Source organism: Channa argus, chromosome 12 (assembly GCF_033026475.1).
Source record: "Channa argus isolate prfri chromosome 12, Channa argus male v1.0, whole genome shotgun sequence".
Lineage (NCBI taxonomy): Eukaryota > Metazoa > Chordata > Actinopteri > Anabantiformes > Channidae > Channa > Channa argus.
Genome location: NC_090208.1, coordinates 9,183,420 through 9,211,368, shown reverse-complemented (window position 1 = coordinate 9,211,368; position 27,949 = coordinate 9,183,420). Strand labels below are relative to the sequence as shown.

Genomic DNA, 27,949 nt, shown 5'->3' with positions numbered 1-27,949 from the left:
CCAAGTTCTTCCTCTGAACATCATTTCAGTGTGTAGCCCACACTGGGCATGTATTACATTAATAATTTAACAATTAAACTAAAAGCTGGATATACTGTACATTCAACCATTTCCACACAATAATCCTTCTGTATGTGTAATATACTACCTACTTAAAGAGGACTACAATTTGCAGCTTAAGCTACAATTAGTGCCTCCTCTCTTCATGCTCCGCCTTGCTCTTCTACACTCCGCTACGTTCTGCACCGCCCTTTATATACTAGTCATTATCAAACAAAAAATGAGAATGGTTGAAAATATACTATTTAAGCGGAAAGTGCTGCTCTTCTCTGATTGGTTAGAAGGGTGAGCCTAGATCAAAAGCCTTCAGAGAGGCTTCCACAGCACCTCTCCAACATCACAATTAAAGAAGACATTTTGAATTTCCACATAAAAAGTTACATACTGTAGCTTTACATAACCATCCTTCTTTCCCACACAGGGCTTGTACAGAATACTAATATGCAGTGTGTAGTTTCCTTTGCTCTGATTTAGATTCAGATCAATATTTTGATTCTGATTCTGAGTATAATTCTTCTCTGAGACCTCCAGCTGGTGGAGCAGAGGAAATTGATGCTAATTGTTAATGAATGAATGAATATGCAGTACAAGAGTGAGAGCTGACTTAAGTCATACATCCACACAGCATTTGCCAACACCCAGTCTCTCTCTGAAGGACTGAAAATCAATATTATGACAGGAAGCGAAGGAGGAACAGGGGGAGAACAGGAGGGATGAGAGAAGGCTGGGTGGAGGAAGAGAGAGATGACTGGAGGGTTAAAGAAGGAGTGGACTGAGAGAGTGGCTGGACAATAAAGAAGAAGCACTATGAGAAAGTAAATGTATTTATGAATGGGAATGTGAGATGTGGTAATTACCTTACTCTTAGAAGTATTCACCTGAAAGCATAAGGTCAGTGGTGGAAAGTAATTTACTACCATGCAAACATTTTAGTTACTTTTGTTTTGTTTGAGTATTTAATTTCCCTGTTTTTTATACATTGACTCTAGTGTAAAATGAGGATTTACAAATGAAACTGTCTAATCAAATCAGTGCTTCAAATCATTTTGGTATGTTTTGTAGTTAATAAATTCTAGTCTACAAGTATTTCAAATTATTTGGAAAAATTATCGATTTCAAGAATTTAAAAATTAATTTAGTTTTTTGTTATGTAGACACTAATTTATAACATTTCATTCAAAAATGCTTATTAAAATGTAACATATATACTAAAATGCAATATATATATATATATATATATATTATATTATATGATATTTTCTATTATATACTATGTTTTGCATCAAACATTTAACTCTGAAAAATAACTACTGCTATAAAATAACGTAGTGGAGTAAAAACCTCAGTTCTTGCCTCTGAAATATAAGCTTGTATTTTCTCAAAATTGTGCAGTGTTTAGGTCACTTACTGGTGAATACATTTAATATTTGTGCACCTGAGTGAAAATGCAACTGTTTTCAAATAATTTGTATAAAAACCAAGTCCCTCTAGAACATTTTTGGGTAATATTTAAATATTTTGTCAAATAATAATAAGACTTTCGATTCCGGGCTCCCTAATTTTGTGCAGCTTGATGCAGCCCACAGTGGGCGGTGCCCTAGTGTCTCCACACTGTTTTGTCCTCTGGTCCACCACGTGGGTTTTGGGGCTTTAGCAGGATTTGCAGCATTGCAAACATTCATGCACCAACAACCAACATAGGGTAAAATTACATGCAACATGTTTTCAGTTTGTGTTAATCTACAAACTCCACTGTTTATAGTTAGTGTAAAGCTGCACAACTTACCCCATGTTTTGATTAAAATTTGATTTTTAGAAACATGGACAAAACGGCAACGTGTGTATGAGTTATTCAATTTCCTGATATTTATGAATTAATCGATATGAAACTGCAAGATAATGATCGTAACCATCAGTGGTTTGTGTTGAGACCTTTACTTTGGCAGGAAAACAGGAAATGTTGTGTTGCGTCGTGTCCAGCTTTGAAGTCGTAGAAGAAGAAGGGGCGTGTTTCTGCGAGCTAACCTGTGGCTAACGCATAGCTAAAGTTGACTTTCTACTTTCACTTTCTGGCAATTAGGAACACCATATTTGGGATGAGCAGACCTTCCTGGAAAACGAAACCAGAAGTTGGCGTTTGTGTCACTGGCCTTGTTTTGGTTGTAGATGTAGTGATTTAACTCACTTCAGTGGCGATATTGTCACTGTGTAGCCGCTAGCGTCTTAAAAGTTTTAACAGCTAGCCGTCAAACCCAGCAAACACGCAGGTCGTTTGTGCAGCTAGCTTTAGAGGCTAGCGCCCGCTAGCATGGACGTCAGAGAAAACATGCAAAGTAATGATGAGAGGGGAGCGGAGAAATTAATGGATGACTACTTGAAATCGTTGGGCTTGCATCGAAAGAAGATCGCCAAAGACGGGTCGTGTTTGTTTCGAGCTGTCGCCGAACAGGTAAAGCGATAAGCGCCTAAGTTTCTACCAAGCTAACAGCATAGGTGGGAAACTGGAGCTGGCTGCGTTTGTTGTGCTAATAAGAGGCTAACCAGTGTCTTTTGTTAACCGAATAGATCGTAAAGTAACAAACGAGGTTTACGGAAATGCTCTAGGAGCCATTGAACCAACATTATCAGTTAAAATTCGCAAACCGTCACGTTGTAACTTTTCCAAATACAGTCCTCTAAGCAGCGTAGCTCAAATAATCTGGGTTCACATGACGTTAGTAGAGAGGGTTTTCAAAACCTGTTAAACAAATTGGGGAAATTGAATATTTTCCTATTCAGTGTTTGCACGTCATTAGTGTAACATGTGAGATTGTGACTTAATGTTTTCCTTTGACCCTGTTAAGGTGCTGCACAGCCAAAATCTTCATACTGAAGTTCGAGCCCGGTGTGTGGAATACCTGAAGAAGAACAGAGATATCTATGAGGCGGTATGTAGGGTTATGATGACAATTGTTAAAAAAAATCATAAACATACAGATCTCTGTTGCAGATCTATCTGCAATAATACATCATATCCTTGGTGTGTGTGTGTGTGTGTGTGTTTTTATAAGTTTTTCTGTCTGGTTTTACTACCAACATGTCAGTGGCATCTCATCAGCAATTTTATTGAGTTAATATTTCAATGCAGAATTGCTTTGTGATGGATGAGCTCCTTATCAGTTATCCTCTCATTAATTTGATAAGTCCCTTTTTTATTACACAATTGAATTCACGTGTGAAACTCTGACAACAGTGCACCCACATTTGTAGCTACTGACGCAGGAGTTATACTTAAAATCCTATGGTGACATGGTTGTAGACCGGGAAGAAGTAGGCACAACCTTTATCTGCAAGGCATTTGAAAGGACTGAAGCTAAATGCAATCATCAATTGATTTATCTAATTGTTCACTGACAGGCATTTAACTGACAACTATTTCATTATTAGTTATTTCTACTCCTTTCTTAGGATTTCAGCTTTTTAGTTATGAAAATTGACCAATGGTCTCGGGATGTGGCTGTAATTGCTTGTGGATATGAAAGAAATGTGTTAACCCATAGGGAAAGAAGCTGTGGGTGAAATAACTATGTAGTTTCATTTCAGAGGCTAAACATTGTGGAGGTACTGAAAGCAAAAGCTCTTTGCGTTTTTATGACGGTAATTCCGTCATTGCAACAACTTGTCTGGCTCTATACCAGGGCTTTACTACACTTCCCAGAATTCTGTTGGAAACCTTGTTCGGCAGGGTTGTCAAGTAGTGTAAGTAGTTGTTAAACTTGAGAAGTGTCTGCTACGGAAAATGTAGAAATGAGTCTTGTTGTGTTTTCTAAAACATATCTGTAGGACTGTCCTCCTTTCACTTTGAGAGCAGCTGGTCAACCCGCTCTGAAGCTTTAATTATATGTTTGTCAAATAAAAAATGGAAAAATAACAAACGTATAATCATCAGGCCCAGAATATCATTTAACTTAATACTTATAAATCGAGTACATTTTGCATAAATCAATCATTATAAAAAACATTCAGCGCAAAACAAATTTAATAATATTGGGCTATAAAAAGTACAGAGAACAAAGAAAATGGAGCTTATCTGCTCTCGTGTTTTTTGAATTTGCTGAGAACCTAGCAGATGTGTTGTAGAAACTGCAGGCTTGGAGAGATTGATTTAACCATAGAGTGAATAGAAATGGTTCAGATGCAGTTATATAAATGTATGCATGATTTTCCTGAAGGTCAGTGTGAGCAGGGAAGGGTTTACTTTCTTAGATGCTTCTGACATGGGGGAGAAGCCTGATTGAAGAAAGCATGTGACTTGTTAATCAAAGTAGAGCTTACTATCTGAAAACAGCCAGACTTTTGATTGCTGGTTAGAGATTAGTAGACATAGAGCAAGGATGTGGACTTTGAATGACCAATTAGAATTATTCATTATTTTTTATCTGCCACATAGTAACATATCTAGATGCAGCTTTGGGAAAGAGATGTGTGTGTCGTCTACATAGCAATGAATAACGTGTTTGTGTAAGCAGAGGTAACTGTTCTGTCAGACAGGTAACAGAAGCACACAAACTAAATTCAAATGAAAGTAATCACCTGAAAATACTTTAAAATCTTTTCTCACGAGGTACTCAACAGTACTTGAGTAAACACACATACTAACCTACTAATACTTTAATGCTCATTCAGCTTACTGTATATAGGACTAAGAAGTACACACTCCTCTTGATTGACATAATATTAGTCATTTTTAATAACGACAATAAAAACTTGAGTTGTTGTTAAAACGTGAAAGCTTGAAAACTGAATATTATCCCTGTTGTCATTGTTATATTTGTGTAAGTTCTCTGTTGAATTGTGTTGCAGTTTGTTGAAGGCGACTTTGAGCACTACCTGTACAAGCTTCAGGACCCACAGGTTAATCTTTACTCCATAATTAAAGTCTCCCAAATGTCATTATTGTTATTGAAATGTTTGTGGTAGCAATCTAGTTCTACATGTCAGTTCATCCTGATGAATGAATAACTATGATTTTATAATGTGATAAAATTGTGTTTTTCAGCAATGGGTGGGAGAAGTAGAAATCAATGCGCTTGCTGTCATATACAAGTAAGTACATTTGTGTAATATGAAGCACAGCCTGGCCGGTATTAGGAAGGACAGGTCCATGCTTTTATTGTTATGAAATATTATGTAATTATGTGATGTTTATATAGTGACGGAAGAAGATTTATATTTATATTTGTGACAAACATAAACATGTCGCAAAAAAAACATTTTTCCTGAGAAAACGGAAAACTTTTGATCACAAATTAATGAAACTGTATTTATGTATATTTTGTTAGAAAGTTCCATGATTTATTAAATGATTGCATCTGCGGTGCAACAGCTTGGTAATGTCTGCTAATTATTGCAGTATTTGTTGGGAAAAGATTTCAAACTTCTAAAGTGTGACAACAGAAATTATGAGTAAATTGAGCTGTACACTCAGGTTTTCTGTAAAGTTGTCATTATACAAAAATATACAGTAAACCAGAATCTGGCAGCTGGAACATAACATTGTAAGTGAAAGGTGCCAGGAGCCTGTCTGACGTGTTCCCAAGTGCACAGCAAATTTTTACAAGTATCTGATTATAAATGCGTTATTTTCTGATCTACAAAAATGTTATGATGTTTACCTGCGTGAAAGAAGAAAAGAGAGATATATGAGATAAATGAAACTTGAGCTGCAGTTAAATATGTTAATTGAACACTTTTCTGTCTGTGTTTTTATAGGAGGGATTTTCTGATCTACCAGGAGCCTGGAAAACCTCCTGTTCAAATCACAGACAACAACTTCAAGGACAAGGTAAAAGTGACCCTAAACTAAAGCCATAGAAAGCCAGTTGAAAATTGCTGAAGTCGCCCTTTTAAAGTTAAGCGTCAACTTTGTTTAGCTAGACCAAAGCTAAAACGCATTAGATGGTAAACTGCAAAGTATCACTGACTCCCATCTTTATTTTTTCTCACATTTAGGTGCAGTTGTGTTTTCTGAATGGAAATCACTATGACAGCGTTTATCCCAGCAGACACATAAAAGACGCTGCTATCTGTCAGTGTGAGTGTTTGTCATTAAAAGTCCTCTGCATGAATGTTTCCTAACTTAAGGCTCTGGACTTTATACCAGATAATTTACATGCATACAGCTATAGTGGACAAATGTTTGTTTGTTTGTTATTTTAATTTACATAATAATTTTGTGCTCTTATTACAAATTTATTTTCATTCACATTTATTGGTGTCTCATGTAATCATTTTAATTAACAGACTGATTAGGTTATTACTGGCTCCTTTATTCAATAATCTATTTTGATCTTTAATAGACTCATTTATAATTGAAAATAATTCTCAATATACATCCAAAAGTTCCTTTCCTGGGTGTGGGGAATGGTGCAGAACAACATCACATTTACATTTAGGAAACTACACCAATATATTGAGGTAATACCAGCAGAATACAAACTGATGCCTCCACTGTACGAAATCTTTCTACAGTACATAAAATCTCAGGTGCAGGCGGAAGGTACCTACGTTACCCCTGCAGGAAACTATACTGAACTTTCAGAAGCGTTTTAGAAAAACCTGACTGGTTCCAGTGGCATTTCAGAAAAGTGTGTAACATGTTTATAGAAAGTTTGCTACCTTCCACCTAAACGCATTTCTCTTCCTGTGCTGCAGCCATCCTCTACGAGCTGCTGTATGACAACGTGTTGAAGATGGACCGGAACCTTCTGTCAGGTGTTTGCCAGCGGAGCAGCCGACCCAACGACCTACTGAGTGATGACAACATGGCTGCGTGTTTGAGCAGCGATGAGTCGGAGCTGGACTCGGGCGAAGCTCTCCGGTAGGAAAAATGCCAACTTACTTACAGGCGTAATAAATTTTTTTTTATCCACGGAGTAAAGTTTTTTTTTTTTTTTTTTTGTCCTGCGTCTGTAACTATTGGGTACCTGTGCTTGATTGTTTGTAAAATTCCTCATTTTCAATTTTGTCACAAAACACTTGCTTACATGTTTTATCAGTAAGAGAAACACTTTGTAAAACTACTGTTTCATTACCTCCATACATTTTTTTGATACAGGGTAGAAAACGGGACAAGCATGAATTCTACGAGACAAAGTTACAGGGTAACACAAAACACACTTCAGTCAAACAAATGCCACTGAAGTCCTTTTCATACCCGCTTAGCTGCTTCTGTTGTCAAACACATTATCACCTTGTGTGTGTGTGTGTGTGTGTGTGTCAGGGCCGCGGGCGTGGTCGGCTGTCTGAGAGGCTGAGACGTTCACTGAATCCGACTCTATACCGAAATGTAGAGTACGATGTCTGGCAGAAGACCAAGAAAGGTAATGCACACACTCACGCTCACTAAAGAGGAATAGACAAAAACAAGTCCAGACACAAATCAGGGAAGGTTAAGGTCTAAAAGCTGCTGACTCATTTATGAATTAGTTAATTAGTTAACTGGTATAGATTTTATGGTTTTAGCTTCTTAGACATGAATATTTTCTTTCTTTTTCCGTATCACGTTTGTCAGAAAATGGAGTTGGAAGTGTAACTTGTGAATGTCATTTCTTATGGCAACCATTTTACACATCATCCCGACTTCTTTGGAATTGGGGTTGTATTTTGAATGATTGTTTAGATGATTAATAATAAACACAGGAGGAAGAGTAGACAGTTTTGCACATCGGAGTCATCATTATGACATCATCATCATTAGACATGTGAAAGGAAATTCGAAAGGAATCAGAAACTTTTTCTTTTTTGTTTTAGCCCAACAGAAGATGGACTACTGTATTGCTGCTGAGATGCACTATACTGTAGGGGACCGCTGCCAGGTGTGTGTGTGTGTGTGTGTGTGTGTGTGTGTGTGTGTGTGTGTGTGTGTGTGTGCGCACGCATGAGTGCAGTAGAATTTAAAGCCCAGTTTGAATTCTGTTTCTCTGTGTGGGTATTTACATCGTTTGTTTGCACGTGTACAACCTGTAGGTCCGTTTAGACGGACGGAATTACAACGCAATAATCGAGGTTCCTCCTAACAACAGCATGGTGACAGTTCACATAGAAGATCTGGGCAAGAGGTAGGTTACAGTACAGTTCATACACAAACTTGCTTTTCGTAATATTAACTCTGTGTTTGCTGAGGGATTCTCCATTTGTCAACCATTATTAAACTTGTAGACAAGATGACATTATGTCTGAATTTAAAGCTCTTTGCAAAATGTATTAAACAAAGGAAAAAATAAAAGTGCAAATTAAGAGAACGGCAAGATTTACAATTTTAAGAATAGAGACATAAACGGTTACATTAGTTGCGGAACAAATTTTTTTAATTGCAATTCAGAGCAAGTTTATTCCAGCTCGGTGGTAAACATGTGTTCCCTTCATGCATAGTTTCAAAATGACCTCCCAGGAACAAAAAGTGCAGAAACTGTATTTTAATTTTGTGCAAATATCTCCTGACTAAGTGCAAGCTACAGTTGGGTTGAGAGCAAATTAGTCAGCATGATTCCAACAGCAATGTAAGTTGAGTTATTTATCGTTTCACTACATAGATGAAATATAAATAAAAATGGAAGGAAAGTTTATTTGTTGGCTGCTAAATTATTTTTGTCATAACAAATGATCAGAACATTTTACAAAAAAGTGGCGGCTGTAGTTGAGTCTGGTACAAACTCATACTTACAATAAGTGTTCAGAGGTCAGCTGTTGGTCCCCATGTGTTTGAATGCATTGTCAACATGTCATAGTAAACATGTACCAATGCTTTCATTTTGACATGCACGGATTATGAAATATTTGCATAAAGTGACATCACTTGTAGCTTTACAAACATGAACTCATAACCTTAATTCATGTGGATTGATGACATTTGGTCGATACCTGATGTGCTCTGATGGTGGCTATTGGGATTTGTGTGTGTGTGTGTGTGTGTGTGTGTGTGTTTAGTAGACAGGTCCCTTTGTGGAGTGTGCATCCCCCCAGTGATGAGAACAGCTGGAGCCTTGTAGTCAACAAAGACAAGAAGCTCAGCAACGGACATGGAGGTGGTGGACACACACACACTCTCATAGTCACACACACACACTTTTATAACTTTAAATTGATTAGTGACTTGTTGAATCTGTGTCTTTCTCAGATTGGGAGGAGAGGGGTAAAGGCAGAGCCAAGGGGAAGTGCACCCCAGCTTCCTCCTCTGTTTCCCAGGCAACATCACAAGGCTCCACTGGGCGTGTGCAGAAGCAGCACTCATGGCCCCCACAGGCCACTGTAGAGGAGCACGGAGGGGCAAAACCCAACAGGTCAGTGTGTGTAGACATTTTTCAACATTTCATGTTTTTTTTCATCTTATCAGTTTTCTTGAGGCAGCCATAACCCCACTGTCCACCTGCTGCTCACCACCTAATAAGTGACCTTGGGATTTGGTGGAGGCCAAAAGCAGAGCTAAAAGAGAAAATCTTGGAGTTTGATTTATCACCTACACACAACCGTGACTAAATGAATCCTGATGTTGCAGAATTTGTAATAAGGAAGCTGTTTGCTCACCATATGACAATGTGTTGGTTCCCAACATGTTTTTAACAAAACTACTGGGACATATACACAGTCCAGGACAACACACACAACAAAACAAAAACAGTGCACCACTGAATAAGGGTTAAATTACATCAGATACCAATAAGTAACTGAACTAAAAAAGTAACTTGGTGGGTTTACACTGTATTTGTCTCTGAAATGTAGTGAAGTCAAGTGTGAAGTATGAAGCAGCAGGAAATGGCAATTCTTAAAGTACAAGTACATAATTATAATTACATAAACTTTTCCACCTCTGCTCATAAACTGTTATTTACTCAATTTAGTGCTGTAAAACAGTATTTATAATGTATGGCTTTTTCATAATATCTCTATTTTCTTCTTGTACTTGTAATGTCCAGCTAGTGTTTTGTTTGTTTCTTCATCTTAAAACACACTTTACATAACCAACACACTCCACTTTGAGATCAATGAAGTCTGATCACATTTGCCTTAGTAAGTGGATGGACAGTCAATTAGTGGACTGATAAATCCTTCAAAACGGAAAAAAGCTGTTTGGTCCATTAGTGAATAGGAACCATAATATAAAGTGTCAGTTCATTTATATTCGTGTTGTCTGGAAACGTTCGTCTTAAAAGAGACTTTAGAAAATGTTGTAGGTGATGTTCTGAAAGTTGTGAACAAGTGTGATTGTTTTTGCAGGAAGTGTCTGACGGAGTCGTTGTCGTTTGGTCTGACAGAGAAGGAGCGTTTGGCCAAAGAAGAGGAGAAGAGAAACGTGGCACTCGTGGAGATCCAGCTCCGAGACGAGCGCAGCTTCCCTGCCCTCGGGGTGAGTTAACAGGCACTGACACGTAGCCGGACAGAATTATCTGATATGCTCTCACTTGTTGTAGATACACCTGTTGATGCAGTAATGGTTTTTAGTTTTGTTTTGTTTTTTAGATTGTCTGAGAAACGGACTAAATATGTGTTTTATTTCCCCTCAGGCTCAGCCTACAATGCATGGTGATGGAGGGAAGAGGAAGGGAGGAGAGAAGAAAAGATCCCAGAGAAACAAGATGGTGAGTGGCTGTTTAGTGCAGAAACCTCAGTGACTGAGCCAAACACTCATTAGTTTGAAGGTATATCAGACGTTATATCACTACACGGCACTTGACCAATGAGGAAAGCTATTGTTTGTCGTGGTGATCACAAGGTGAACTGTTGAAATACATCAGTTGTGGGTAATGGGTGTCAGCTGGGATCAGCTCCAGCTCCCTTTGACTTCAGGCTGATGAATCATGAGGAGGTGCACTTGCAGGAGATTTCATCATTAGTAGTATTGTTGCTCCTACAATTGGTGTGCAGGGCTGCCAGTATTTATAAAGATTTAATCCACCAAAAAAAAGGGAGACAAAACAAAAATAAGAAGCCATCAATTCTCCTGGAGGGTGTTGTGGCCTACAGAATAATAATTTTATAAATTCATATACGCACTGTGCATGCTAATGCTTGAGAGACATTTACCTTTAACCAGTTAGTGGTGACAGCCCCACAGACACCTGCCTCCTCCCCCAGCAAGTACTGAGAACTCGGGTTTTATTACCACCTCCCGTGGTCAAAAAGCCCTATTAGTATTTTAGTTTTGTGTTCTCTTGAGTTTCAATTGTAACGAAAAACTCCACAGAAAGTTTTTAGCAGAAACATTTATTCTTCTTTCTCTGCTTTTATAGAGAAGCCCAGTTGAAGACGTCAGAGCACAATCTCCCTCTGCTGGCGACAGACCAAAGTCCTCCACCCCACCACCTGCCACTACTACTGCTAATACTGCACCTACTGCAAATACGACTACGCCTACCAACCCCACCCTGCCAGCTGCCAAACCAACTGTTGCCTCGCCTGTAAACCCTGAACCTACTCTTGCTCAGCTGAGCTCCCGGAAGACTTCAACTCCTGACAAAAACATGGCTGCTGCAGTGCCGGGCTCTACTTCATGCGTGCCGCTCACCTCTGCTGCCCCCAGCCTTAAAACAAATGCCCAGTCTTATGCTTCAACTGCTACTGTTCCACCAAGCTCTGCTGCTCCTGCTCCTGCTCCTGCTGCTCCTGCTCCTACTGCTGCTGCTGCTGCTGCCGCCGCTCCTGGCACAAAACGTCCTGCACCAAGTGGTCCCCCGCCTCACTCTATCCCGTCTTCTGCCTCTGTCTTCTCCTTTGTTACCCCTGTTCTTCCCGCTGCTTCACCCGTCCTCACCTCCTCAGCCTCCTCTCCTTCGCTGTCCTCTTCCTCTAAAATTCCCACCTCCTCTTCTTCCTCACTTCCTTCCAAATCATCTCCTTCTCCACCTCCTTCCTCATCAGTCCCACCTCCCACGTTTATTGCTCCCATAGCTCCTTCTCCCGTGGCTGCACAGGGCTTCCTTCCTTCCTCCTCATTCCCTCGGTCCTCCCCGCCTGTTGCTTCTCTCCTCCATTCCACAAGTCCTTCATCCCTCACCACCTCCTCCTCAGTCCAGACTCCTTCCTGTGTTATCCATCCTGCTGCTCAAGTCCATAAGGATCCACCAGCTCAAGCACAAACTCCAAGTAAGAAATCTATATTTCTTACTGTCTTTTACTTTTATTTATGCTAAAAGTAGACTGAGGATGCTTCAGAAAGTATTTATCCAGGCACATCTTAAAAAGGCATGTAAAAACAAAAATCCTAAATGAATCACCCTTCTCCGTACTCAGCAACTTAAAGAACTTGCCACAGTTTTGCTGTGTGAAAGCAAAACCATCCATTTGCTGAAGGTCTTTCTTTAAGCCTGTCTGCCTGATTGATAAAGCTCTAAACATGCAAAGTGCCTGGATTCTTTTCACATTGTTCACAATTTTTCACAATTTCCAAATTTCAGACTGTAAAAGAACCTTTCAATCTATCAACATAAGACACCAATTACCTCTTATTCTGCTATTAAGAAAGGGGTTAAATATAATCTGCCGTGGAGTAAATACTTTGTCTGACTGGGACAGTATGTTTTTTTCTTTTTTTCTCGGCCATCAGTTTCTTTTAACGATAGTGTTTTATAGTCTGTTAAACAGCATGTAAATACCTTTCCAGCACTGCACTGTTGTCCATGGGTGGACAACAGTGCAGGGTTATTTATTTTTTGTAACATTTAGCAGCTTTCTGTCCCAAACTGTGCACTGATATACCAATTTCAGTAAGTCTTTGTCTCTCTAAGATGGCTCACCATAAATTCCTGCCTTGAGTAGTAGTTGGCTTAGTTCTGAGCACAACCTCTGCATTTTTTGCTGTGGATGCTGTTCATGCCTGTATTATATAGCTGACAGTAGAGAAGTGCCAGCATATTAGAGGGATAATGGCAAATAAACTGTGCACAAAAGGTCCATCATCAAATGAAAACTTGGTACGATGCAGTTTGTGCGTAGTCTTAAACGGCCACTACGGCTCTTCCTGCCTCATACTATTAGACTAGAAACTCCAGAGCACAAGGGGAAAAAAAGTCTAAGGTGTCAAAGATTTGGTCATCAGCTGTTAAGGTCAGTTGTCAAGCATTATTCAAACTCCTAAAAAAATCAGAATCAGGTATCAGGATGTCTTATAATGTGTCATACCTCCTGCAACCCTTGTCCATGTTATGACAGGCAATAATAAGCTGGTCTTCAGTGTTGTGTGTATGAGACTGTAAACAGGATATATCAGTTTGATCCCCAGCTCCTACTGTCCACATGTCAACATGCCTTGACCAAGACACTGAACTCTAACGTTATCAGGCCAGCGCCTAGAATGGCAGCTCCCTGCCGCTTGTGTTCACGAGTGAAAAAGTACGTGAAGCACTTTTAGTAAGGACTGAAAAGTTCAGCCTGTCTCTTGGCCTAATCCTGGCAGGAATTTATAGCACCACGATCGTCTGACCTTAGATCTATGATGTTTCTGCAGAGCTGTGTGCAGGTAATAATTACCTAGCCTGAGATACTTTTGTTCTTTTTACAGATTCATTGCCACAGTTTGGAGGACCTCTCACTCCACCTCCGACCTCCCAAAGCCAAAGTTCTAAGATTCATCCGCAGGTGTATGTGCCCCCAAACCAGTGCCCAATCTCTGTGCCACAGACCTCATTACTCCAGCCTTCTTTGCCCCAGAATCAAACCCAAAATGATGATTCTTTACCTCCAAACATCTCCGTGCCCCAGATGCAGGCCGAAGTTCAGTCCTCACTTCCCCACACTGACGTGAGCACTGTGCCACAAAGTCAGATCCAGCCACCTGTGGTCGAGCCTCAGCCTCCCTTCCCACAGGTCCAGGCCTCTGTTTCCCAGCTCCAGCCCCAATGTGAGGTCCAGTACCCCTCACAGTCGCAGTCTGAGGTGGCCCAGGTCCAGTCGTCTCATCCACCTCCGGAAGCTTCCTACCCCCAAACCCACCAGACCACTGTCCCGGTCTCTGACTCTATGCAGCCCCAGCCTTCAATCACCCAGCCTCACCTCCACAGCCAGGTGGTACAGGCTCCTCACCCCTCCCAAGTTCCACATCCTTCCCTCTCGCTCTCTGCCTCCCCTACCCATAACTCTCTCCAAACTCAAACCCATAACACCCAGAATACATCAGAAGCTGCACCCCCACCAACTCAGTACCCCCAGCCTCAGCCAGAATCCCTGACTCAACCTCCCACTCAACAGTCACACCCTCCTCACCCCCAGGTACACTCTGCTCACCCTCCTCCTCCCCCACATCCTTCATCCATCCCAGGATCTGTTCCTCTGCAGCAGTTGTCCCAGCTCTACCAGGATGTCCTGTACCCTGGATTTCCCCAGGGACAAAAGGGGGACGTGGTCCCGACTCCAGCCTTCTCCTCCAGCAAGACTGGGGATGACCTACCCCAAGGTGAGAATTTAAAAATCAGTAAAGCTGCAACTGATGATTATTTTCACCATTGATTCCCCTGCTTGATTGAATGTTTTTATGATTAATAGTGATGAGTACATAATGCTTTATGGAGTCTGTGGCACATTTCCCTAACTGTTGACACTGTGTTGATGGATCCCTTATGGGACACCTTCGCTGATTTTGAACTCACTTCTTTTTGTTCTGGTTTGTGTAGCACATGCACATAAATTCCATTAAACTTCCCTTTGACTTCCTGGTATCAAACTATCTCTGTGCTCCCACATGACATGACTTGGAGGAACCTTCATTTCAGATTATGTTATTTTGTTGCTCACACTATAGAGTTTGTAATCACGGTCAACCTGCTTTTCCAGAGCTCAACCACACGACATCATTTAAACTCTTCTGGGTGATGTCATCTGGAGGAGTTTTTCAGCTAGAAGCAGAGGAATATTTCACAATAGTTAAGTCAGAGGGAAGTTTAATGAAGTTGTCCTTTAATAGAGACATCTGTTGGAAAACAAAAAACACTGCAGGCAATGTGGGTAAAGTGTGTGGAGACTGAACTAGGCTCATCCCTTCTGACATGTGGAGTCCCACTGAATGTTGATTGGTCCTGTTTACAAAACCAGCTGATAATAAAGTGCTAACAATTACAGAGAAGTGTACACTAACGGCCACTGTATTAGGTACAACTGCAAACCAGTGCTGCAGCTCTGCAATGTACTTTTACAATGTTATAACTTCTCAGTTGTGGCCCCAGGGTGACAATTTCAACTTACAAAACTGAGAACTTCTAACCTTTTTTGAAAGTAGAATTCATGGCAGAACTGCTGTTATTGGATTGCATTAGATTGTACAGGTGTAGCTAATAAAGTGGCCAGTGACTGTATATATTCCCATCAGTTTGAATATAACTACAATATCAATATCAATCGAATAGTATATCAAATGGAATAGTATGTATTATTCAAAATGTCAAATGCAGAATGTACAGATATCTTTTTTGCAAGAAAGTGAAATCAGAATGAAAGTTTTGGAAATTTCATTCATGAAAAATGGTGCTTGTGAAAGTGGGAGTGCTGTTGTACTTGTATGTAAGGGGGAAAATGCAGGGTTTACATTTTCATTAAGGGAAAAAAAAAAAGTTTTTGGAAGCATGTTGGGAGCTAAGGCGATTTTGTCTTCGCACTGGTAAAGTGCTCCTGTTTATATCAGGCAGCTCTGTGGCGCAGAGCCATGATCAAATTTTGATAAACGGCACCAAACAAAGTCTCTTTTCCGCACGAATACAGTCAAATGCAGCACTGCCTGGCAAACAAAATGTGGCGCCTCAACAGCTGTATCAGTCACGATATTTCTTTAAGCGATGTGTGCGCCGGAGTTATGGTGTTTCGCTCTTTGTGCTCGATACACGTACCTGCGCTTTGGTACTAGTGATTATTTGGTTAATTGAATGTCAGAAAATGGTTAAAACTGCCTATTACAGACTGTTATTTAAAAGTGTGGAAAAATATTACAAAATGCTCACAAAAATATTAAGTTTCATATCTCAAAAGAAAGAATTGAAATAAAATGAAAAGCTAGAAGCTTTTTTTTCTTATGATTCATTTCCTTTTCTCTGCAGATGTCAATGTCTTGAGGTTTTTCTTCAACCTTGGTGTGAAGGTAAGACAACTAGAGGAATTGGGATGATTTAACATTTAGGAGAAACAAAACAAAGCTGGTTTCATTTACATTATTTATTTTTTTATAAGTTCTGTGTTCTGATGTTTCTGCTCTTGTTCTTTTCTCACAGGCCTACTCTATGCCCTTGTTCCCCCCTTACATGTACCTCATCTCGCTCCAGCAGGCTTACACGATGCACCCCAAAGTCCCCTCCCGCTCTCCCTCCCCTACACCCCAGTTCCCTCCCTCAAATCCTCCCAGCAGGCACCAGGAGGCGTACTCTCAATACTCTCCAACTTCCGCATCAGTGCCAACCCCGTATGACCACCAGGTCACACTCACAGAGCCTCCTCGTCCTAGTGAACACTCTTTCAACCAGCCTGGTTACCCTGCCATCCAGCCTCCACCCCAAAGGATGCCATGGCAACAGCAGCAGATGGCCCCACCCAGGAATTCTGGCTACTCGGTTCCATACTCCTCTGCAGCTCCACAATACCCAGTTCCCATGGCTTCATCTCAGGGGTACCACTCAGGTCAAGGCTCAGCGCACCCATCATATCCCACAAACATGCCACCATACCACCCATCCTCAATGGGATATCACCCAACATCCATCCCTGAAGGCTTCCAGGGGAGCCAGGGAACTATGGCGCAGCATCAGTCCGGCAATGGGGACACAGTGTCTGTCCATGGGCTGGGTCGAGTCCCAGGTACTCCTGAGATCCCTCCTCCTGCTAATGTGGTTAATGCTAACAACAACAGAACACTGGTGGTTCCCAGTGTCAATAGCTATGTTACGTAGATGGTTTTTTTTATAAGGTACCATGAGATTTAGAATTTTACGCCGAAAATTTAACTTTCAGGCTTTCAATCAATCAGTCTTTAGTGTAAATTATTAACTGACAGCACAAAGGATTTCAGGGTATTTAAATCTTGCGATTTTGAGCTGTTCATTTTGCCAGCAGAGGGAGACAACGTGTAGAATGTCTCAGTGCAGCTTTTAACAGTTTGTTGTTTTTTTTTTCTCCATCAGGCTTCAAAACTGAACAGGAAGAGAGCGTGCTGCTAGTGGACCCACCACTCAACAACATGCCTATAGTACGTACCACACAAACACACACAGATAAATGATAGGGGTTCCATTAATATTACTTCAACTGCTGCTTGGTTTGGTGATTGTAGCAGTGGTGGTTGTGGTGCTAGTTATCAACCCTAGAGAATAAACTCCTGATGTTTTAACTAGGTACAGTAATAAATGTAGTAGTAGTAGTAGTAGTAGTAGTAAATTAAGTTAAACTTTTTTTTTTCTTTTTTCAGCATGTCACCATGACAACTGTGAAACCCACTAACAGCCCTGGATCTCATGACATTGCCTCTATAGCAACAATGCCTGTTGACAACAACCGCTACAGCTCCCTTAGAAAAACATTTGGCAAGGTGGGGGTCCCACCAGAGCCTGGCAAGTTGGGTTTTGTATCACATGTTGCCATGCCAGAGGGTCTTTCTGTGGGCTGCAGCACAGAGGAGGACTGGAAGGAAACGGAGGTATCGAACCCCCCGACCCCAAACTTCCGAGGGACGATCAGGAAGCCCTACAGAGGGAGAGGGAGGGGGGGACGTGATGGAGGGAGGGGGTCACAGAGGAGGAGGCAAGGGGGAGATATGCGGGGGGTATACAACCACGCCTTGTATGGCCCCTCCCTGGGACCGGGGACCTCAGAGAGAGGCTACCACTAGCTCTCAGGCAGTCAGAGGAGAAGAGATCGTTTTGTTTTCTTTCTCAAAGCTTTTGGTTTCTTCACGTTTTTCAACAGAAATATTCTCATGCGATTTGGCGCCTCAATTTTCTCATCACCATCTGATTGGCAGATCAGAATGAAACTAGAATGGGTTCTCTCCGTCGTCACAGCAGCGACTTCAATACAAACGCTACTAACCTCATAGCTCATTAGCTTAGCATGTTAGCAGGTGTGAGTTTACATGTACTTTTACACTTCTCAGTAGCTAGATGTGGGGACTTAAAGAACACTAAATTGTGTTTTGAATAGGGCGGCAACTAATGATTGTTACTGTGTAATCAAGACAAAGTCTTTCCAACAAATTGTGGAAAAATATCTCTAACAAAAAACATGCAAAACTTGAAAGATTTTTTTTTCTATTGATTGTCCAATCACTGCAGTTCTAGTTCTGATCATGTTAAACATCTACAGATTCGAGCTACAGAGAATTTGGCACCATGGTGACCTGACATCGGATCAAATTGCCTTAATGTGATTGTGACAGAACAGCATGGCTTTCTTTAGTTTGACATTTCTGGAAATGTTTTCTCACTTAGTGTTTGACAAGAAGATTGTTATTATTCCTAGCTACAGCTGTCTTAGCTTAGCATTAAGCCTGGAGGAAAAGTAATAAGCCAGGAATTATTATACTTGAAAAACCCTACTTGCATTTGGTTATTATAGCATATAGACTGAAAACTCCTGAAAAATATTCAGATATTGCTTTAATCCAAATTAAACAACCCGGGCGTAGTCTTAATGCTAAGCTAACTAGCTAACACCTGTAGCTACAAACATGAAACGCTCCACAGAAAAGTTAATTTCCAAAATATTGAGCTGTGTCTTTAACAGGAAGACAGACATCCTTTATAACTTAGGGCTTAGCATTAGCATTATGAATCAAACAATAAAATGTCAAAAACGACATGCATTTATTTCACTGAGCTTCTATCAGCATGAACGTTTTTAAAAGGATTAAAGCAACAAAAATTTGATTTATTGTTGAGCTGATTTGACAACAGCTGTAAAAGTCTTAGTGCTGCTACAAAGCAACAGTAACTAGACTGTGTGTGCGTGTAGCTAATTTTGTTTCGCATCGTCTTCCGGCTGCTGGATTCTCACTTGTCTTCATCCTGGGTGTTTTTTTCTGTTTCTCGTCTGTTTGGATCAACTCCGTGAAGATTCAGTGCCTTATGTTAGCTTCTTATTTTTTCTGAGAAATTTTGCTGTACAGACAAGTATTTTTTTTTTTTATGTGATCAAGTAAATAAAACTGAGGTTCTGCTGCTTTTTGAGATGTCTGCAAGTTCTCTGGACCTGGGGCTAGTAGTACCAATTGTGGTAGCAGTGCTTAGTGTTGTATGTACAGTTCGGTGTTGTAGCATGCAATGTGGTAAATTGACCAGTACAGTTGTATTGGTTTGCTCAGGTGTGTAAAGTAAATCTATAAGTACATTGCTGCAGTAGAACATTCTATAATTAGCGTTAGTAATATTAGGATTGCTGTGCTAGTAAAGTAATGGGGCGTTGACACATACAGCTACATTAGCAGCTCGTGCAGTAACTGGTACACTCACTAACAGTGTAATGTAATAGTAAGTGCAGTAAACATGTTTTTGTAAAGTTTGCATTAGAATCTTTAAAAAACATTTTACAGGAGGAGAAAATTTGTTAATTTGTCCCTATAAGTGGAGTCAACTTTAAGTGTGCCTGAACACAGCACGGGCAATCAGAGGATACATGGAAAGACTGTTCTGGGATCAGGTAGCATCAGTTTATTATCAGTTGTTGTAAATGCATGACTGTTAATATGTTCCACAATGTTGCCAACTTGTGAATGCAGCCTGGTATGTTCAGGCTCTCAGACACAGAATGCAATGCATGTTATACTTTTAAACATTGCTGGCTATTGAATGCAGCCCAGTACACGAAGGCCATTGAGTTTTATTATTCATTTGTGACTTTAAACACATGTACTGTTTGCTGAGCACAGCGTGCTTGTGCTTGATGGTAATAGCTCCTGAACGCAGCATCCTGCAGCGTCACAGGAAGTCATCTTAGTCATCAAGGAAGAAATAGTTTCCACTCTTCTTCTGTTCGGTGTCCTGTGACAGAAAGCAGAGGTCAAAGTCAATACTTTATCTGAATCTGTTAACGCAAACTGTGCCTTCGCTAATTTTGCACATTTACGACATAATGCTGACTGAAAGTTCTTGTGCGTAGAGTAAATGAATATTGTTACATAATCCTCTTTCTTCAAGTAACATGTTCCTATGTTAATACAAGAACCTAGAAAATTAATTTGTAAAGTTTTATACATTTCTGCAAGATAAGATTTGTAAAAGGTTGAGGTTTCCTGTTAAATTACATTTTTATCATAACAACAGATCTGTCTTTAGCGCTAACATTTAAAAGTAAATACCTTGATGGAGTTAAGCTTGTTGATACGTGGTCTGAAGTTGTTCGGGTCCCTTCTGAACGTGATTTCCAGCAGCGACAGGAACCTGTTCATCCCCGCTAACAGACTCTGAGGCCTGAGACACAAATCACATTGAGTTGTCATCACAACAAGGAGTTAAAGTGTTCTAAAGTCTTCCCATCCCTTACGTGTTAGCGGCAGTCATCCTGGAGGGAATACCATCAAACACAATCACTCTGTCAGCCAGGTAGGTTGCCATGATGAAGTCGTGCTCCACCACGAACGCCGTCTTCTTCGCGTGGAGGATGTACCTGCAAACCACATAAACACGAGTTAGACACGAGACGCAAACAAGGGTCAGATCAAAGAATGTTTGGGGTTTAGGAAAAAGAAAGTCAGGGCAGATGGAGGAGAAATTAAGTTCAAGATGATTTTGTACAATAAAAATAAAGACATGTTTGTTGTCTGACCTCTTGATGACCCTGGCAGCCATCAGTCTCTGCTCAGAGTCCAGGTACGCTGAAGGTTCGTCAATGAGATAAACATCTGCTGGTTTCCCCAAACACAATGTGAGAGCGACTCTCTGCAGCTCACCACCAGACAGGTTTTGCACCTACAGGGGGCAGAAATTAGTCTGACAACATCTCCGTTCCACACGCAGCAGTTTAAAAGTGTGTCTGACGTCAGACCAACACTGAAGTGCAGAAACGTACTGCTAGTACTAAATCCATACTCTAAAATTAAGTACGAAATTCCATGTGCTCCACTAATTAAATGTTAAAATCTTTTTTTATTTTAAAAGTTTAAAATAAGAAAGGGTTGTTTTTCTTACGTCCTGGTCTATGATGCTTTCGATCTGCATTGGCTTCATGACGTCGGTGATGAACTGCGGGTGAGTGTAGGCATCTCTGATCTTCTCGTGCAGCAGAGCTCTGACGCTGCCCTGCAGAAACACGCACACACAAAAACTGTTAATTCCTCCAGCGTAATACTTTCAAAGCAAAGCCAGCATGTCTGAGGAAACTGACTTAACAAACCTTAAACTTCGGGCTGATGGTTTGAGGCTTGTAGCTGACGTTAAGGATGGGGACGTCACCTGAAAAAGCAAGAAAGATGGGTCAGAGTGTGTTTGTACAAACACAAGCCTTACTATGGTTGTTAGGAGAACTTGTAAAAGACATACCTCCCCCATCAGGTTTGAGTCCTCCAGCCAACATCCTGATAAAGGTCGTCTTCCCTGTGCCTGCAGACACACAAGCATTAAGACGCATTAGCTGAATAAAGAGCTAAGAGAATGGACGAGCTATTAACTGATTGACTTTTACTGAGCTTTGCAAAACTGGTTCCTGCCTCTGATCATATGTTTAGTCCCTAAAGAATTGTTTTTTCTAACCGATGACACTCAAACTGGTCTTAACTTTTGCAGATCTGCCTCTGTGCAGATTAAACGCAGCATTCTACATTAGGCGTAACACAGCTTACCATTCTCCCCAAGCATCACCATGATCTCAGAGTCCGTAAATTCTCCTCCTTTGATCTCCAGCGTGAACTCGCCCATCGTCTTCGCCATGTCTGGATACTGAACGACAACAAACGACAGATCGAACATCAGCCGCAGCTCAGAGTGCGTGTTAAACGCAGCGCTACTGGGTCAGTAAAACTGTTCTAGAAGTGGCCTTTGTCAAAAATAGAGGACATGCATCTTGAGTGGAGCAAACAGCCAGTCCGGGTGGAACTGCAGAGTAAGGGAGTAAAAAGGATGAAACCAGGAGAGCTGAACAAACCTGATAATGCCTGAGCCTCTTCACTTCCTCCTCGTTGGCCGTCTCGGCAACTTTGAAGACCAACGAAGTCTCACGGAATCGGAGGTTCTCCGTAGGAACGTAACCATCCAGGAAGATGTTGATACCTGCAGAAGTTTAAAGAGTTAGAATCATAATCACAAAGCGTTGAATACAGATATGCAAACATGCTCAGGCCTGGGATTTCAGACTTGGTTTAAACATAGAGCCTGCACTTCAGAGGACGAGAGGATTGTCTGCAACTGGGGCAGCAGCTTAGCTTACCACTGACGATTACACTTAAACACAACTGTACAGCAGCAGTTGTGCAATAACCAAAAAATAAAAAAATCAAACAAACTGACTGCAATTGTGATACCCTTATCCTAGAATAATGAAAATACGATGAAACTGAATGCTCACTGTGCTGCTCATAGAGCCATATATATGCAATTATGTATTCTTATACTGCTTTGCGGTCCACCCGTGTTTTACATTTCCAACTTTCCCTTCAGACAAACTGACAGCAACATATTTTAGCATTAACGTTGTCAATCAAAATGAACAATAACATATAATGCTAACAAATGCTACAAACAACATAGCTAGCTGTGTAAACTAGAGTCTACTAATTGTTTGTACCCTCTCTGACGCTGAAGGGCATGGTGACAACTCCGTAGGCGCTGGGGACTCCATACAGGCAGCAGATAAAGTCAGATAGATAGTCCAACACACTCAGGTCGTGCTCCACCACAATGATGTATCTACAATGTAACAACACACACGCATATATGCGGCAGAACAGGACAATGAACAGCATCTATTCTTATTTAGTTTTAATAAATTACTTTACAGCCTTTAAATCTAGTTTAATACCTGTCGGGGGTAATAAGGGACCGGATAGTGATGGCAGCCTTCAGCCTCTGTTTAACATCCAGGTAACTGGACGGTTCGTCAAACATAAAACTGCAGCAGGGAAACAGTAAACACAGCTGTCGGTCAGAGACAAGTTTGGGGTAAAAGTTTCTGATGATAAAAATGTTCAAATTAAAACATCAAATAATAAATGTTGAGTGTCGTCCTCACATGTCGGCCCTCTGGATGCAGACAACGGCGCACGCGAACCTCTGTAACTCTCCTCCAGACAAATCCTCCACATTCCTCTCTCGCAGGTGAGTCAGATCTGCCCGGCGACAGCAGGGAAGAAAAAACAACCAATAACAATGGTGGTAATGACAAGCAGGTTTGTTCTGTTTTATCAGGGCTCAGTTTCAAACCTCAGCATCATTTGGACCAAATTAAAGCAAAACATGTCTACACCTAATTGTGTTTTGGCACATGTTTGGGTTATTTTATTCAGTGGCGGAAAAAAAAAAGATTCAAAGACACAATATAATGTTAGTGACAAAGTCTTTGTTTGTTGGGACACTTTTTAGCCCACAATCATCATAGTGAGGATGTTCCGGTCAACTTAAGAGTAGAATTAACGTGTGGCATTTAGTTGTACGAGTTAGGGGCCTCTCAGTTCTCTGTATCCGTGAGTGAGTGTGTGTGTTTTACCTAGCTGTTCACAGACCACAGTCTGTGTGTCTGTGTCGTCTTTCCTGCTCAGAATGGCCCCTACTGAACCCTGTAGGCAGAGGTGAAAAAAAAAAATGACAGCCAGTAGAAACAGGGCTTCACACATACAGATTCAGATTCATTTACTGCAGCCTGTCACCACACACAGAGCAGGACAGATTCAAAAGTAGCTCAGCTACAAGCCAGAGCCAAAACGCCCTGATACAGTTCAACTACAACCGGACAAGAGACAATCAGCATTATCTCGACTCAGGGAGAAACCAAAGTAAAGAGTCAATTAGTTTACTACTAAAAATGTAAACAAATGTTAGTCGCCACAGTTTAGGTTTCATGATTACTTTTATGTCTTTAATACATTTACATAGGTTACAAGGAGAGAAAATGAAGGACCTTGCTAAATATGTTTGGCTGTAGCAGATACATCATCCATCGGAGCAGAGCGTGTAAATAAATGTGATCAACACACAAAGCCATTTCATGTTAAAGCCATTTACCTTGACTGTTTTTGGGATCTGGTCGACGTACTGCGGTTTGACGATGGCTCGCAAGTCGTCCTCCAGGATTTTGGTGAAATAGTTCTGGAGCTCAGATCCTCGGAAGTAGGTCAGAATTTCCTGCCAGTCTGGAGGATTCTGGGTCAGGAAAACACAAAGTTACATAAATAATCAACATATAAAAACAAATCAATGTCTGTCACCAAAGAACAGTAACAGAAGTAGAAATGTTGGTATTTATACTGCTTTTTGTCGAGGACAGGGTTAATACAATTACACAGAAATGGGTTATTCGCAAGAAGTGACCTATTGTTTTGAACCATACTGGTCACAATATCATAAGTAGAGTTGTTTATTAACCTGCTGATTTTCTTCTTTAGCAGAACTAAAAACAACTCAACTTTGAGCTGTTGGCTGGTGAGAAGTCAAAACTGCCGCTGTGAGCAACTACACCCGTGTTTTATCTCATCAGCACAGCTCTCACTTTAAGCACCAATCACGCCCAACAAATCAACCCTTTAGCTACGCAACACCATGCTTTCTGTCTTGCACTCGTACTCGGGGTAGCAGGAGGTCTGAACACTCACATCGAACTTCCCCAGGTTGGGTTTCTGTTTCCCCGCCAGGATCTTCAACGCCGTGGATTTGCCGATACCATTGGTCCCCACCAGCCCCAGCACCTCACCAGGCCTGGGGATAGGCAGCCTGTGCATACACAGACACACACACACACAACCCAGTGTTACAGCTCATCTTTTAAAAAAAAAAAAAAACCACAGACTCTTAAACTGACCTAATGTTTACTATAATAGCTCATGAATAACAACGCTCAGTAAGACAGTAGATGGATACTTTTGGGTTCATCTCACAAAGCTTTCCCATAAACCAGTAACCAATAATTATCAAGACAGTTTCCCAATGACTCGCCAAATTATCAACTACACATTTGCAGCATTTACATTACAATGACAACAAGTCTGTTGCTTCCTACCTTCCATGTTAAGATGTTATAAACTGTTTCTGCCTTCCATCATTATGGGAAATGTGAGATCAGAGTGTGGTGGGAAGGCACTGGGTTATGCTTTAAGGAACCACAGCTAAATGAGAGCATTCCTGGTCCATTAGTAAGTTGGGTAACTAACATTAGTGATTGAATGCGGGTAGACAGGCAAACAAAAGGGTGCGTCCTAAGCAGCATTTTTTGAGATAGGCTATTACACCCACATATGTGAAGGAGCTGCCACCAGATTCCATGGTCTCCATTACCCGCAGGAAACTCATGTGACCCCAGTAATTGCAGACTGACTTGCCTCAGTGCACAGTTTAAATGCCCCTGTCAGCCTGGTGTCATTGGTGCCTCTCTGTCAAAAACTTTTATTTATATTTATTGGAAATTCTTCTAAACTTTTGCTATTATTTTCAATTTGGCAGATCACAGTGTAAGAAAATGTTCATTTCATTTGGATTACTGCTACATTCGACATTATAAGAATGTAGAGGTCAAAACGAGTGCATCCAGTGCATTCACACATTTATATCCATCCACATAAAGAGCAAGAGTCCAAACCCAAAGACACAGGAAGTACCTTGTATTTCTTTCAAAGACATATCAACCATTTTATCTCCCACTCCTGACTGATACATGCATTTAAAGATCAATACTAGTACATTCTTACAGATTTGGGTGTACAAACACACAAACTAATACACCAGACATTCAAATATCAGTACAACTTAATGCTTAAAACACCAGATGAGCACAGTGTGGAGGAAATTAAGCAGCATACCGGTGCAGTTTGAAGGAGTTAGCGCAGTATCTGTGTGTGGTTTCCTTCTCCAAGTTGCTGGGCAGGTTGACAATCGACAACGCACCAAATGGACATTTCTAAAGTAACAAAACAACATCAGAACCACTACTACAACAACAACAACAACAAAAAGGCTGAAGCGGAATTAGAGTTAAGCAGGTATAATCTTTTTGTGAAAGAGCAAAAGCAAAAATTGTTCATGTTAGTGAAAACACTTTGTGTTTGATTTCAGACAAACAGCATGACATACACACACACACCGCGCTGCAGATTCCTTACCTTGATGCAGATTCCACAGCCTATACACAGGGACTCCGAGATCCACACAATTTTACTCTGTGGAGTCACTTCAATACACAGTTTACCTGCAAACGCACATATTTCAATACAGTTTAAAACTCTGTGCGAAATACAGCCTGGTTTATCTGAAGGTAAACATTATGAGGCTAATTACTCACCCATACGGACAACCGGGCAGCTCTTCTTGCACTCCTGGCGGCATTTCTTAGGTTTGCATTTGTCATGGTTAACAATGGCGATCCTGGTGTTTTTATCTGCCATGGCGGTAGGTTGGAATGAAGGGGGCCAGCACCCGTGGAGCTAAGAGACATTAACGAATGGGCAGGAAAACAAAAAACCAAAAAACAAAAAGGTGATTACAGCAGCTAATCCTGAGAAAAGACATCACATTTGTTTGTTAGTTAGCAAATGTCCGCACAGGTAATGCTGATGGTTAAGTATAACGGCCAAGAAACATTAACTAGATGTAGTAGACTGAGGTCAGCCTCAAGCCTGCGTTCACAAGCAAACTCTGCTGAAGCAACACATTCAACCCTGAACAAAACCCATCTAAAACAATGGAGGACCACAGACCCATTACAGCAACTGTGAACCAGCTTCTACTGTGTAAATAATGTAACCAAAATGAATGCTTTCGGGTTTTAATGTAACCCCTATTTTGATGGGGGGGGGTTAATTTCAGGCTTAATTTAAAAACATACGTAGCTTCTAGCAAACCAGGCCAACTAGGCAGTGTTCAGTGACTCACACCAAACACTTGTTTAAAATCCCAGCTTTCATTGCTACCTCACATCTGAACGTACATGCCTGGGACCATGTCAAGGCCAGCCGTGAAGTGGTTATCCCTCTGTTCCATGCTGAATACATTCGAAGCGTGAAAAAAGAGGAGGAAATAAAACAACAACGCTAAATTCGACTAATGTGTTTATAACAAAAAAGGTGATCTTCCACCGAAAACACAGCGTGACGGGCGGTGGCGAACAGCAACAAAGTTGGATTTGTACTCAAATAACCTCCCAATATGAAATTCTTTCATAAGCCGAAACTATCGGCTGGCACTAAATATTGCCCGAACTACTTGAATCTGACCTGGTAGGTGAAAACGATCGTCAGAGATCAAGAAACATTTTAGTAGGAAATTGGCGAAGGTGGGTCGCAGTAAGATTCGTCGGATGCAGGAGAAACGTAGCTATGTTGTCGGGAGCCCACTATCAGTAAACACTGTTGTGTTAAATACCATCCGCCAGCCTCCGAGGCGTATTTTGATGGGTTACTAAGTGCTCTTGTGTACAAGAAGTAGAAGAGGCTGCTAACAGCTAGTTAGTGCTTAGCTTCACATTATACGACACAAGCAGCGGAGGCCCCGCGCTGTGACAGCTGCCCGACTGGGGGAAAGCGCTTCTATAGCAATAGAAACCCAAAGAGGACCACATTACCAAACGGTAGCTTAAAAACACCCACCCCTCTTAGGCTCCCGTTCCGTTGCTGTGAAGAAAACAGACGAAGAACGACGTTTAAAAGCACAAAATAAGAGCGAAACTTCTTCTTTTTTCCCAGCAACGTGTTCCTCTCCTGGATGCCGGCAGGAAAGATGGCGGGAGGGACGCACACAGGAAGCGACGGTGTTCGTGA

General features: G+C 41.0%; 2 protein-coding genes across 3 annotated transcripts; one reads left to right on the top strand and one right to left on the bottom strand.

Annotated features, from left to right (window-relative positions):
- The first annotated feature begins 2,109 nt into the window (after positions 1-2,109).
- On the top strand, positions 2,110-19,223 carry otud4 (OTU deubiquitinase 4). 2 transcript variants are annotated; one of them, XM_067523598.1, is made up of 21 exons: positions 2,110-2,509; positions 2,904-2,987; positions 4,903-4,953; positions 5,099-5,145; positions 5,812-5,884; positions 6,052-6,133; positions 6,754-6,919; positions 7,157-7,202; positions 7,322-7,421; positions 7,852-7,916; positions 8,068-8,159; positions 9,031-9,125; positions 9,218-9,380; positions 10,315-10,444; positions 10,602-10,676; positions 11,328-12,180; positions 13,595-14,485; positions 16,116-16,156; positions 16,287-16,866; positions 17,190-17,254; positions 17,474-19,223. In XM_067523598.1, the coding sequence occupies exons 1-21, from the start codon at positions 2,369-2,371 to the stop codon at positions 17,891-17,893; spliced, it is 4,260 nt and encodes a 1,419-aa protein (XP_067379699.1). In that variant the 5' UTR covers positions 2,110-2,368; the 3' UTR covers positions 17,894-19,223. The 2 variants fall into 2 exon arrangements, with proteins under 2 accessions (XP_067379699.1, XP_067379698.1); XM_067523597.1 differs by having other exon boundaries at positions 9,028-9,125.
- Positions 19,224-19,694: 471 nt separating this feature from the next.
- abce1 (ATP-binding cassette, sub-family E (OABP), member 1) lies at positions 19,695-27,939 on the bottom strand. The gene is made up of 19 exons (XM_067523603.1): positions 27,779-27,939; positions 26,476-26,617; positions 26,297-26,382; positions 25,997-26,094; positions 24,797-24,914; positions 24,210-24,347; positions 23,695-23,764; positions 23,221-23,317; positions 23,011-23,100; positions 22,777-22,898; positions 22,138-22,262; positions 21,836-21,932; positions 21,537-21,596; positions 21,391-21,449; positions 21,186-21,296; positions 20,824-20,966; positions 20,542-20,664; positions 20,357-20,468; positions 19,695-20,039 (listed from the first exon to the last, which is right to left on the bottom strand). The coding sequence occupies exons 2-19, from the start codon at positions 26,576-26,578 to the stop codon at positions 19,992-19,994; spliced, it is 1,800 nt and encodes a 599-aa protein (XP_067379704.1). The 5' UTR covers positions 26,579-26,617; positions 27,779-27,939; the 3' UTR covers positions 19,695-19,991.
- Positions 27,940-27,949: the final 10 nt, after the last annotated feature.